Source organism: Neoarius graeffei, chromosome 3 (assembly GCF_027579695.1).
Source record: "Neoarius graeffei isolate fNeoGra1 chromosome 3, fNeoGra1.pri, whole genome shotgun sequence".
In the NCBI taxonomy this organism is placed as follows: Eukaryota; Metazoa; Chordata; class Actinopteri; order Siluriformes; family Ariidae; genus Neoarius; species Neoarius graeffei.
The window spans coordinates 44,678,066-44,692,256 of NC_083571.1; the positions used below are offsets into that span (position 1 = coordinate 44,678,066).

At 38.3% G+C, this 14,191-nt stretch overlaps 1 protein-coding gene across 1 annotated transcript; it reads left to right on the plus strand.

Annotated features, from left to right (window-relative positions):
* The first annotated feature begins 479 nt into the window (after positions 1–479).
* Positions 480–1,627, plus strand: foxg1d (forkhead box G1d). The gene has a single exon (XM_060915917.1). The coding sequence runs from the start codon at positions 480–482 to the stop codon at positions 1,536–1,538; it is 1,059 nt and encodes a 352-aa protein (XP_060771900.1). The 3' UTR covers positions 1,539–1,627.
* The last annotated feature ends 12,564 nt before the right edge of the window (positions 1,628–14,191 follow it).

The window sequence follows — 14,191 nt, forward strand, 5'->3', positions numbered from 1 at the left end:
ATGAGATGAACTACACTTGAAAAATATGAAAGGCAGTCTAGCTTTAAGATTTAGTTTTAGGGATAAGGTTAGGGTTCAGTTGTGATGATTAAGGTAAGGGGTTAGGGAAGGCGTTATGTCAATAAGTGTGTGTGTGTGTAAGACAGAGAGAGAGAGAGAGAGAGAGAGAGATGTGCTGTAAGGTCATTCATTTCAGCCCACTATACCTGTAGTCTACTACATTTCACAAAAGAAAAGCGAGTGCAGGATGAAATATTGGAAATATCAAACACAAACTCCTCCCCCGGTGATGTCCTGATAAATCGGATCCACCTTTAATTCCACTTTCCTGGTTACTTTGTCTGGAAGCTCTTCTCTGTGCTGCAGGTCAAGTCATGAGAGTTGGTCCGAGCTACTTTTAAAATAAAAATAAATAAATAAATAAATAAATAAATACACAACCAAAGCAAATCGACTCTGTCAGAAAGGTCAGGGTCAGAATGGGGGATCAGAAAGAAGTGACCATGGTCCAGAGATCCACTTCATTCAGCATCAAGAGTCTGCTGCTTCCGTCGAAAAGCGAGGCGCGAGACTCAGGTGAGAGGAGCGCGTGCTCGTCAGGGTCCGAGTCGGAGAAAGGCTCAGGAGCGCGCGGGACCGACAAGGAGAAGAAGGCGGAAGATCCAAAGAGCGATCAAGGGGGATCCGGTAAAAACGGCAAACTCGACAAGCCTCCTTTCAGCTACAACGCGCTGATTATGATGGCGATCCGACAGAGTCCCGAGAAGCGGCTCACCCTGAACGGGATCTACGAGTTCATCATGCAGAACTTCCCTTATTACCGGGAGCACAAGCAAGGCTGGCAGAACTCCATCCGCCACAACCTGAGCCTAAACAAATGCTTCGTGAAAGTCCCGAGGCATTACGATGACCCTGGGAAAGGGAACTACTGGATGCTGGACCCATCCAGTGATGAGGTGTTTATAGGCGGGACGACCGGGAAACTCCGCCGGCGCTCTGCGACTTCACGCGGAAAGCTGGCCATGAAGCGCGGGCTGCGATTCGCACCCTTCGGGTTTGGAATAAACGACAGGTCGAGCAATCCTCTGTACTGGCAAATCTCTCCTTTTTTATCCCTCCACCCTCCTTCTTACAGCGCCCCAACATCTGGATTTCTAAACCAGAACCACGGTTATGGCTCACTCATCCCCGGAGTGGATCAGCTGGGGGGCACTGAGCTCGCCCGGCCCATCCTCGGCTCGAACGGAGCTCCTCTTGGTTTTACGAACGCTTATGGGTTTACGAGCTCATCTCCGGTCGGGTTGATACAGAGTCAGACTGGTTATCTGGGAAACCAGCAGCAGCAGCATCAGCATCAGCAGCTCGCGCACACAAACCAAAGCGCGTCCCCGTTCCCGGTCTCCGCCACTCCGTCGGCGCGCGCGCTGCTCTCAGACACGCTCAGGGCCACGTTACCGTCTTCTTTCCCCCCCATCGGATCAGCCGACTTCCCTGCAGTTTTGTCTCAGCACAAACGTGTCCTTCCTAATTCATACTAATTCACCGAACCCAGGCTTGTGAACACGTGGCGCAAAGATTGCACGAATTCTGACCAAAATCACTTACGGGTTGTTTTACAATCAGGGTATGCAAGCTAAAAATCACATTTAACACTTATTATCTTCAATATCAAAAGGCTTGACTAAATAAACTTGGTTGTTTATTGTAGCCCTGTGATAGCTCTATTTACTGTACCATGCAAAAACAAAACAAAAAAATGGTACCGTTATTTTTGGTGAATGTAGGATAGGGTGCATCAGTTACCCCCTAAAAATGAAAAGTTCCTCCGATCATGATGCATTTTTGTTTTTATGTTCCTTTTGGTAAGAAAACTCACTGGGTGAAATATTTTGACACAATTCAAAAGTTTAATGGTGGCACCAGGAGCTCAAAGTTATGGAAAAAGCTGCTATTTTATGACAAAATTTATAGAGTATACCAAATATCTTAGATACACATTTTTAGTACATTTTTAGTTCTAAATATATCATCAAGCACAGTTTGAGTTTTAGCTGTTCATTGAATCATTGTTCAACTACTTTTAAACAATACAAATGTATTATGAATCACATTAATGCTTCTCAATCCCTTGCAAAGGTTCTTAACATGATCTCTGGGTCACAAGAAATCAATAAATGGAGTCCAACATTGTGATTCAGACCTTACGCGAAAACATAAAATAAGCGTTTTTTGGCAAAAAAAAAAAGAACCTCATGGTGCCACCATTAGACTTTTGAATATGGTCAAAACATTTTACAGGATGTCTTTATTGGTGAAAAGGAACACCCAAACAAAAATGCATCAGATTTTATGAAAGTGAGGGCAACTGATGCACCCTAGTGTATGGCAATATATGTCATATTTAGCAAAATTACTCGTGTCATTTAGAAAAAGTGCTTTTTTGACCACAGGTAGCTCCAAAAGGGATGCACTTACATAATTCTTTATACCATAAAACACATATTTGGTTCCATATCATTGGAAACACAGTTAAGTTTTAATGTTGAATGCCAGTAAGTTTTCAGACTATTTTGATCAAATTAGTATGTAATTGTGTCAAAAAAAAGTCCTCTCCGAGACAGCTAATTTTTCAATATAAAATCTAAAATGATTATTTTCATACTAAAATGTGGTCAAGATATTGGGACATAAATATTAGAGACAACTAACACAAAGCTTACAGCCTTATATTTAAAAGCACTATGGAAGTAGTGGATTCTGAACTGTCAAAAAAAAAAAAAGTCCTCTCCGAGAATCACTTCATTTGTTTCTCCCAGCCCTGCTTAAAGCTACACTTAATCTTTTTTATCTTATAGCAGATTACACAAAACTACCATACACACACGTCAAAAAATTACCTGAAATCTGTTCTTTAACTTGTCCTTCACTTAAAAACTGGTACAAGACCCAGTTTGAATCAATTTGAATTTTGGACCCCTGTGACACAAACTTTGTGCCCTGATTGTAAAACAACCCTAAGCTGAACTTCATCTGGACAGAAGTCCAACCCAAATGTGTAGGGATTTTAATCAGATCTGACAAATCAAGTAAATCAATTACAATTCCAATAATCTTTTAGTGATCACAGACTGTTTCCGGTCTCGGCTTCTGAGGGGACATTAATTGTTACCTTTGTGCCAAGACTCTGTCTATAGTTACCAAAGGTAAATCTCTATCGCACATATTTATATCATGGTCAATGAATTAATTCCAACATTTTTAAGTTGTTTGATTGGAATCCTATATTTATGTCAAATTGTATTTAATTTTCAATGATTAATATCATTGTATTAACCCGGTATTATGAAGCATCCTATGAAAATATAAATTATTTATGTAAATATGACTTGTGGACTTACTCGTTTTTTTTTTTGGTGTCTTCGAAAAACAAACAAACAAACAAACAAACAAACAAACAAACAAAAACATTGCGATAAGAAATGTACAAGTAATTAAGATTTCCTTAGTGTACATATACATAGTGTACATTATTATTATTATTATTATTATTATTATTATTATATAATGTTTCATATATATAATACGAGGGTAAGTCAAAAAGTTGTAAGACGTTATAATTTCAAAAGGAATTCAAAAGAATTTAAAAAAGGGAATACAAAGAAGGAGTTCTCTGATGGAAACATCACTTGCAGAAGTGTTTCAACTTCAATGGAGGACATGTAGAGAAATAGCTTTGCTATTTTCATAAATAAAGATTTTTTTTGTTCATTTGTCTTAGAACTTTTTGACTTGCCCTCGTATTATATATATATATATATATATATATATATATATATATATATATATATATATATATATATGAAACATTATATAATAATAATGATTCATAATGGTATTATGAAGCATCCTATGAAAATATAAATTATTTATGTAAATATGACGTGTGGACTTACTCGTATTTTTTTTTGTTGTCGAAAAACAAACAAACAACATTGCGATAAGAAATGTACAAGTAATTAACATTTCCTTAGTGTACATATTAGTGTACATATACATAGTGTATATTATTATTATATAATGTTTCATATATATATATATATATATATATAATACGAGGGTAAGTCAAAAAGTTGTAAGACAGATGTTATAATTTCAAAAGGAATTCAAAAGAATTTTAAAAAAGAATACAAAGAAGGAGTTCTCTGATGGAAACATGGCTTGCAGAAGTGTTCCGACTTCAGTGGAGGACATGTAAAGAAATAGCTTTGCTATTTTCATAAATAAAGATTTTTTTTTTCATTTGTCTTAGAACTTTTTGACTTACCCTCGAAATAATAATAATAATAATAATAATAATGTCTCAAACTCAAGGTCACTTCACATAGGTCAGAGAAAACACCACAAAAAAAATGGTGAGTTTATGAACTGGTGGAGAAATGTTCGTGAAAGAGAAAGGTTTTGAGATGAGATTTGAAGAAAGGAAGGGAAGAGCAGTCACGGAGGGGTTGAGTGGTACTGAAGGACCTGCCACCCAGGGGAGAGAGTCTAGTGCGAGGAACAGCAAGGAGATTATAGCTAGAGGATCTGAGAGAGCTATATATAATATAATAATAACAAGAATAGTATTAGACATTTGTTTCTATATTAATCAAAATTAAGCCAACAGCTTGTTTCTTGACTCAATGGCCTACAGTTCACCTGTTTTTAATGGTCAAAGAAACAAACAATGAACCAAGAGCAACGCATTCTTAAGTATAAACAGGAAAATCACTAACTTATCCGTTGGATTTGCATGAACCCTGGTGTTAATCCTAGGTTATGATCCTAAAACCAGAACCGCTCCCTTTTTTTTGTTTTTTTTTTTTAACAGTGTGCACACTCACTGAGCACTTTATTAGGAACACCATACTAATACTGGGCAGGGCTCTCGAAACAGCATCAATTCTTCATGACATGGACTCCACAAACTGTTGGATACGTTCCTTTGAGATTCTGGTCCGTGTCGACGTGATTGCATCACGCGATTCCTGCAGATATTTCAGGTACACTTTCATGCTGTGAATCTCCCTTTCTATAACACATCGCAAAGACGTTGGAGGAATGGATTCAGATCTGGTGAATGGGAAAGGTGTTGGGAAACATTGAACTAATTCGCATGTTCATGAAAGCAGTTTGAGACGACTGTTGCTTTGGGACATGGTGCTGAACGTAAGCATTAAAAGATGGATAAATTGTGGTGGTCAGCAACGATATTCAAATATGCTGTGTCATTCGAGCAATGATCGATTGGTATTAACAGGCCCAAAGTGTGCCAAGAAAACATTCCCCACACCATTACACCACCTCCACCAGCCTGGACTGTTGACGCAAGGAAGGTTGTGTCCATTTATGCTGTTGGTGCCCACTGAAGCCTCACATTCCTGTTTTTTGGCTGAACCTGAAATGGTCTTCTACTGTTGAAACCCATCCGCCTCAAGGTTTCACATGTGCATTCTGAGATGCTTTTCTGCTCACCACAGTTGTACAGAGTGGTTATTGTAGCCTTTGTGTCAGATCGAACCAACAAGGTGTTTCCGTCCACAGAACTGCTTGTTCCAGGATGTTTTTCTTTCCCTTTATTGCACCATCCTGACTAAACTCAAGAGATTGTTCTGTGTGAAAATCCCAGGACATCAGCAGTTATAGAAATACTCAAAACAGCCCGTCTGGCACCAACAGTCATGCCACAGTCAAAATCACTGAGATCACACTTTCTGCCATTCTGCTGATGTGAAGCTCTTGACCTGTATCTGTGATTTTATGCATTGCACTGCTGCTGCAACACAATTGGCTGATGAGAAAATTGCATGAATGAGCAGGTATAAAGGTGTTCCTAATAAAGTTGTTGGTGAGTGTTTAATATTTTATTATAATGTCACAGAAAAAGGAGGACCACCCCCCCCCCCAAATTTCTTGCCACGATTATTAGTTCTGTTTTTAAACAGTATTATACATTTAAGACATTTTTTTATATTTTAGATCTCATATTATCCATCCATTCACCCATCCATCCATTATCCATAACCACTTATCCTGTGCAGGGTCGCAGCCAAGCTGGAGCCTATCCCAGCTGACTATGGGTGAGAGGAAGGGTACACTCTGGACAAGTCGCCAGATGATCTCATATCAGCAATGTCAAATTGATATAGGCCTATAAGCAAAATTAGATCTTATTTATTGATTTAAAGGCCGAATTCAGCAATTGTTTTTTCATGCAAAAAATAAATAAATAAAAGCAAAACAAATGAAGCAAGACAAACACATTGGCATACATACATGAGAAAATCACTAACTTCTAGGATTTAAATGAACTCTGGTGTTAATTCTATAGCTACTGTAATACCGGTTAATAAACAATAATAGTGTAAAACCACGACCTACCTTTTTTGAGGATCAGTGTGTTTACTTCAGTACTGTTGTAGTTTCATTCTTGGTGTAGTATTTAGATACGAGCTATAAAATAGGCTGGTTGGCCTGTGGAACAGGCTGTTAGGGGTTTTGAGTTTGAAAATTATTAACTTGGTCAAATAATAAAATAAAATGGGTCTCATTCTTCACAGCTCCTCTGTACTGTTTGTTAGCTCCATGTTAGCTCATGTCCAGGGAAGCTCTTACTGTTATTAATATTTTATTCCAGTGATTTATAGTTCTAATTTAATTGACCTATTTATAAAAATAAAAATAAAAATTATAAAAGGTTCTATATAGGCTATAAATGCTCAAACCATTTTGTCGTTGAACTTCGTTTAGATCAATGGCATGCAATGAAGATTTTAATAATCTTCTGTTTTGGGCTTGGATTTTTATTTCCTTGTCCATGTGAGTGTATAATTCTGTTTAATCGTGTATTTATGTGTCTGATTTCGGTGATGAATATCCCAAAGCTTCCTTCTAGTAAACTGAGAAATGATTACGCCCTTTTAGGTTTATTGCACATTTTGCATGCTTGTATTGCACTGAAGAAAAAAAAATGCACTTGCAGAATTATGGGTTCAAATATAGCCTATATCTAAAATAAGTAAATAAATAAATAATAGTAATAATAATAATAAATCAGATGTGGTTGGAAATCTGGCAAAAATTACAGAGTGCAAAATTTCCAGCATTTAAAAAAAATAGTCCATGAAGTCAGGGACTATACACAAACTATGAAATGTACAGAAATGAATTAAAATGTCGGCATTTTTCTGTGTATAAGGGTGAATGATATGCTTACTTCACTATAAGGAGTCAGGAGAATGAGATTAAGAGAGATATAAAATATGCACATTTTTGATTGCTTATATAAACCTGCATTGGTTTAAACAGTGAAAGAGAATGAAACCCAACACCAGCCTGTGAGCCAAACAACATGTTCATTTATTATGCTACAATACAGTTAGTGAAATTGCATAATGTAAAATGTACAATACATAATGAATAATATGAATATACAAATTAATGAATCTACTGCTTGTGCTTACCTTTTGCACTGACTGTGCAAAAAAAATCCATATATATACATATGAGACAAAAATGACATGCACAAAAAAAGCAGTAATACAATTAACCTAAACAGCTCTCCAAGTCAACTGTAATAAAGTATATTTAATGTAAACAAACACATGACATGGTGAAATGGTATGCACAAGCCTCATCTGTGTCAGTAGGAATTACAGGACATTGTGTGTCTGGTTGGCTCTCATTTATTTGTAGGTTTACTTTTAATGAGCTTTTAAATGCAGATATAAATAACAGTCTTCTCCTGGTCTGGTTTTAGTTCAGAAGGCAGTCTTGAAATCGTTTTGTGGAGAATTTAAGCCCCAGCTGCTAGTGTATGGAATTAAAACAAGTCAGTTTGCAAATAAAATAGAAATGAGAGATTTTCAAATCTAAACAACAACAACAACAAGACTAGTATTAATACTAAATGTGTGTGTGTGTGTGTGTGTGTGTGTGTGTGTGTGTGTGTGTGTGTGTGTGTGTGTGTGTGTGTGTGTGAAATCCTAAAAGTATTTCTGTGCACTATTGCTATGCTTTTCTTCTTCTTCTGCTTCTTTTTCTTCTTCTTATATTATTATTATTATTATTATTATTATTATTATTGTAAATTGTTCAGTGGCTCTTTAAAAGCAGCTAATTAACGGTTCTTGGCCTTCTATAACGTGCTCCACCTGAAACCCTTGATGATAAGGCTCTGTTAGGGTTCTCCTGTACATAGAACCTTCAAGGTTTCCCTCTAAGAGTTAGAACTTTAGGCTCAAAGCGGACGGAGCGAAATACAAAGTGTGCATGCGCAGTCGTACACGCAGTGTTTCGTGCCAACACTAATGATGGGCATGGATCCCTGGTATGGTCCCTCTCCTGCACCGCTGTATGCACAGCTGGACTCTTTTAGATTTCACAGTTAATGCACGCTGAGAGTCTAATTTCAGTTTTAAATAAATAAATATATGATTATAATAAATATGATTAAAGATCATTTAAAAATCATTTAGGCATGCAGTCTAAATTCGATCTAATATTATGTGCAAAGTTGTTTCTCAGCTGTAATAAAAAAAATATGCAGCAGACCTAGTGTCAGAAGAGAACTTTTTGTTTGTTTGAAAGGGCGTGAATTGTGTTCAAAGGGATGAGCTAAATGTTCTCCAGCAAACATCATCACACAAGGGGAAAGCAGTTTATAAGGAATTTAGTCCTTTCTGTTCATCAGAAACACAATCACTGCTGTCTCAAGCCCAGCGCTTGTGAAAGAAAAGATACAACACAATTCTGTCACATTTCCTACAAAAGGAGGTGTAAAGTGCAGCATCTCTGACCTCAACCCCTTCTGGTTTTACAAGCTGAATTAGAGCACAGAGTTTTATTATAGGGGGAGTTAAAGGCTGTAAACATGGAGGAAATGGGAAATGAGTTCACTTCGGTATAAAACATGTTTCTAATGGATTGTGCTTTTATTTTAGCCTATATTCTTTTTTTTTCTTTTTTTAGGACAGTGATAAGACATCTACATACTCAGACCACATTTTCCTCCCATTTTTACACCCACCAGCCATTAATTTGGTTAATAACAAAACTCATCATTTATTCCACACTGTAGCCGAAAGCTGAATTTGAACAGTAAAATCTCTATTTAATTTAAATTTTTGAAGAGACTATTTGTATTTTGAGAATTAAAACCTGAATTTAATGTAATTTCTCTTTGAGCAATTGGAAAAAAATATCTGAATTATTATTTTAAATACAGGCGGCACAGTGGTGTAGTGGTTAGCGCTGTCGCCTCACAGCAAGAAGGTCCGGGTTCGAGCCCCGTGGCCGGCGAGGGCCTTTCTGTGCGGAGTTTGCATGTTGTCTGCGTGGGTTTCCTCCGGGTGCTCTGGTTTCCCCCAAAGACATGCAGGTTAGGTTAACTGGTGACTCTAAATTGACTGTGAGTGTGAATGGTTGTCTGTGTCTATGTGTCAGCCCTGTGATGACCTGGCGACTTGTCCAGGGTGTACCCCGCCTTTCGCCCGTAGTCAGCTGGGATAGGCTCCAGCTTGCCTGTGACCCTGTAGAACAGGATAAAGCGGCTAGAGATAATGAGATGAGATTTTAAACACATTCATCTGGACTATGAAATGCACTTTGCAGAGCATTTTTTAACATAGTTACTGGGAGACCAGTGGCCAGATTTGGTCTCCTATTCAATGGCAAACCAGCTTCACTGGGAGACCAAATTTTAAACCAAGTTATGTCTTATCATTTGGTTCAATCAATTGCAATTAATTAACCAAGTACCATGTAAGTATACATTTAACAAGGAAATGAAGATCTATGTTATAAGATATACACACAAGATCATGTTGGTTAAGAAAAACAAAACTAAAATTTGGTTACTGAGATGGCTGATGTCAGAATCCGATGTCATTACTGTGTAACTTTGAGTGTCTTTGACATAACATTTGTGCTTGGTAATTGCTCTTGATAGCTGTGTAGTCACTGTGGTGTGTTTGTCTGTATGGTGATTGGTGAACCATTTTGCATCACAGAATATGCCGCAGCGGTGCAGCCACATGGACTCTGGGGCCTGTGATTGTATTGCCCAGACCAGTTGGTCTCCTAGTGGAAAATCCTTAAAAAATGCTCTGATAGCAACACAAACTTTATAGGCCTATCTGATTTAAACAAACAAACAAACAAACAAACAAACAAACAAATAAATGAGTCAGGTTTTAGGTAGGTAGGAAGTTGCTTTCTTTCATTTATTCCATGAAATATATATATATATATATAAGATTTTTCTAATTTCTTTTTCTACCCATATATAAATGAAATACTGTGATGATGATTTAGCTTCATAGATTTATATTGAAATATATTAGGGGAGGATTTCTGGAGCCAATACCCTACTGATAAACAAATAGCGTGTATAAAACTACAATAAATACATAGTTGATGTAGACCAGAATGGATCCAGCCAACTTGCAGTGTTGTTTGGTGGGTTGAGTATTTTTACAGTTCAAGAGTTTGTGATTCATGCTGATTGACTGGGTGTTCAAACAGATGCATATAGATGTTTATGTATTTGTTTTGACTTATTGGTGTATTTCATCATCATCATCATCATCATTATTATTATTATTATTATTATTATTATTATTATTGGTGGTGGTAGAAAGTAAATGATCAGCACTGGAGTCAGTACAGAGTCGGTTCACTGAATCAGCTCTTTTAGGTGAACGTTGAGAGATGACTCGTGTATGAGCTGCCATTTTCTTTCTCTTTTTTTTGTCTGTTTGTTTCTTATATGTAGGCATTGTCTCTACTCATTCATTTGCTCATTCATCTTCAGTAACCTTCTCCTGAAAGCTATTTTCAACCTCCAAGCTGTCCTTTTCCGTGAATCGTGAAGCACGCATGTTTTTACTAGTTTGCACTTGTTTTTCTCAAACTGAATACACAGTTCAAACATTTACAGTCTAGGTTTTAAAAAACGCAAAGCATACGAACCTCTGGGCTAACAGGCACATCAGCTAAATTCAAGGTAAATTGGAGTCAGGCCCTAAAAATTCACAGAAAGTCTGGTTACTCACAGTGTCTGCTCTGCTTAAGAAAGATGTGTTGATGTGAACCAGTGCATTTCAGAGGACACGACTGAGCAGGAGTCATGGTTTTGGGATGTGAGGCTGTGTCAGGGCCTGGACAGCTTGAAATTATTGAAGGAACAGTGAATTGTAAAGGTGGCACGAAATATTACAGGAGAGTGTCAGGGTAGTGCTTTGTCACCTGAAGCTGAAAGCCGGATGATGCACCAATACAGTCAACTAAAACACACTGACATTCGATCATTTTATAATGGCCAAGTATGAATCCAGAGCTTATCCCATTTCAGATGCGAATGCATGACTTGAAAAAGGCTGTACGTGCATGAAATCCTGGTAAACACCAAACTGATTGTTGAACTGAAATAGCTTAGTGTAGGGAATAATCATCTCAAATTCCTCCTCATTGTGCAAGGCTCATCTGCAGCTACAGTAAACATTTGGTGCAGGTTATTATCCTCATCATCATCATCATCATCACTTGATCCTGGATGAAAATCAGACAATATATATATTTTTTTTTAAATCAGCCTATACAAAAGAAGAAGAAGAACTTTATTCATCACATGCTTGTGAAATTCCTCTCTGCATTTAACCCATCTGAAGCAGTGAACACACACATGCAAGCAATGAGCACACGCACATACCCAGAGCAGTGGGCAGCCATGCTAACAGCGCCCGGGGAGCAGTTGGGAGTTCGGTGCCTCGCTCAAGGGCACCTCAGCCCAAGGCTGTCCCATATTAACTTAACCGCATGTCTTTGGACTGTGGGGGAAACCAGAGCACCCGGAGGAAACCCACACAGACACGGGGAGAACATGCAAACTCCACACAGAAAGGCCCTCGCCGGCCGCTGGGCTCGAACCCAGAACCTATTTGCTGTGAGGCAACCATGCTAACTATTTACACCGCCCATAGAGAATAGAAAAATATTTTTCTTGCAACTTTTTTCAGTCCGTAAAGAAATGGTTAGGAGTATTTGGTGTGGAAGAACACTCTGCAGATAAGATTGGAAACCCTTCCATAAAGAAATAAAGAGACCTTTTTTTCTACCTGCATCTCTGGCAGGAAGAGGAGGGCCATGACCACCACCCTGTGGAGGAAACCTTGTTTCTGCGACAAGCTTATTCTTTCAGTAACTACCCACAGTCTGTGACCATAGATGAAGATAAAAATATAGACTGACTGGTAAATAGAGAGATTTTCTGCCAGCTGAGCTCCTATTTCACCACAGACCCATACAGTGACTATAACACTGCCACTGTCCTGTGCCGATTTTCCCAAAAGCATCATAGCACAAAGATCATCGTTAAATGGTCGAGGAAGCAGCACAATGAACACTCTCTCTCCTAGTTAAGATGCTCTTAGTGTTTAAGAGGGTTTTGGGAAACCCACCACTGATCTGTTTCTCAATCTTACCCTTCCTTTTTCCATTATTTGTGAATTCAATCCCAAGATACATCAACTCCTTCACCATGGCCAAGGACTCTCCCCTCACCAAAAAGGAGCATCGCACTCTTTTAGAGAGATACAGCGGATATAAAAAGTGTACACACCCCATTAAAATGATAGGTTTTTCTGATGTAAAAAAAACCGAGACCATGATAAATAATTTCAAAACTTTTCCCACCTTTAATGTTACCTATAACTTGTACAATTCAGTTGAAAAACAAACAAATCTGTTAGGGGGGAAAAACATAAAAAATAAAAAATAAAAACCATACAATAAGCTGGTTGCATATGTGTGCACACCCTTAAACTAATACTTTGTTGAAGCACCTTTTGATTTAATTACAACATTCAGTATTTTTGTGTTCACACCTGCCATCAAATAAAATGACTCTGATTCACCCCAAATAAAGTTCAGACATTTACTCAGTTGCATCCTCCAGCAAAAGCCAGGGTTCACAGAAAGCTTACAAAGCATCAAAGGGATCTCATTGTTGAAAGGTATCAGTCAGGAGAAGGGGACAAAAACATTTCCACGACATTAGATATACCATGGAGCACAGTGAAGACCATCATCAAGAAGTAGAGAAAATATGGGACAACAGTGACATTACCGAGAACTGAACGTCCCTCCAAACTTGATGAAAAGACAAGATGAAAACTGGTCAGGGAGGCTGCCAAGAGGCCTACAGCAACACTGAAGGAGCTACAGGAATTTCTGGCAAGTACTGGTTGTGTACTACATGTGACAACAATCTCCCGTATTCTCCATATGTCTGGACTATGGGGTAGAGTGAAAGAAAAACATCCAGGCCTGTTTTCTTTTCTTTGGTTAGCAGCGAGCTCTCCTTTGATTTCCTTTTAATAATTTGCTTATTATACTGTATCAGTCAACAGTTTGGACACAGTGATGGCAAGCCGTCCTGGCCCAGATGCAGCAAAACAGGCCCAAACCATGATACTACCACCACCATGTTTCACACATGGGATAAGGCTCTTATGCTGGAATGTAGTGTTTTCCTTTCTCCAAACATAAAGCTTCTCATTTAAACCAAAAAGTTCTATTTTGGTCTCATCCATTCACAAAACATTTTTCCATTGTCCACGTGATCTTTAGCAAACTGCAGACGAGCAGCAATGTTCTTTTTGGAGAGCAGTGGCTTTCTCCTTGCAACCCTGCCATGCACACCATTGTTGTTCAGTGTTCTCCTGATGGCGGACTCATGAACATTAACATTAGCCAATGTGAGAGAGGCCTTCAGTTGCTTAGAAGTTACCCTGGGGTCCTTTGTGACCTCGCTGACTATTACACGCCTTGCTCTTGAAGTGATCTTTGTTGGTCGACCACTCCTGGGGAGGGTAACAATGGTCTTGAATTTCCTCCATTTGTACACAATCTGTCTGACTGTGGATTGGTGGAGTCCAAACTCTTTAGAGATGGTTTTGTCACCTTTTCCAGCCTGATGAGCATCAACAACACTTTTTCTGAGGTCCTCAGAAATCTCCTTTGTTCATGCCATGATACACTTCCACAAACACGTGTTGTGAAGATCAGACTTTGATAGATCCCTGTTCTTTAAATAAAACAGGGTGCCCACTCACACCTGATTGTCATCCCATTGATTGAAAACACCTGACTC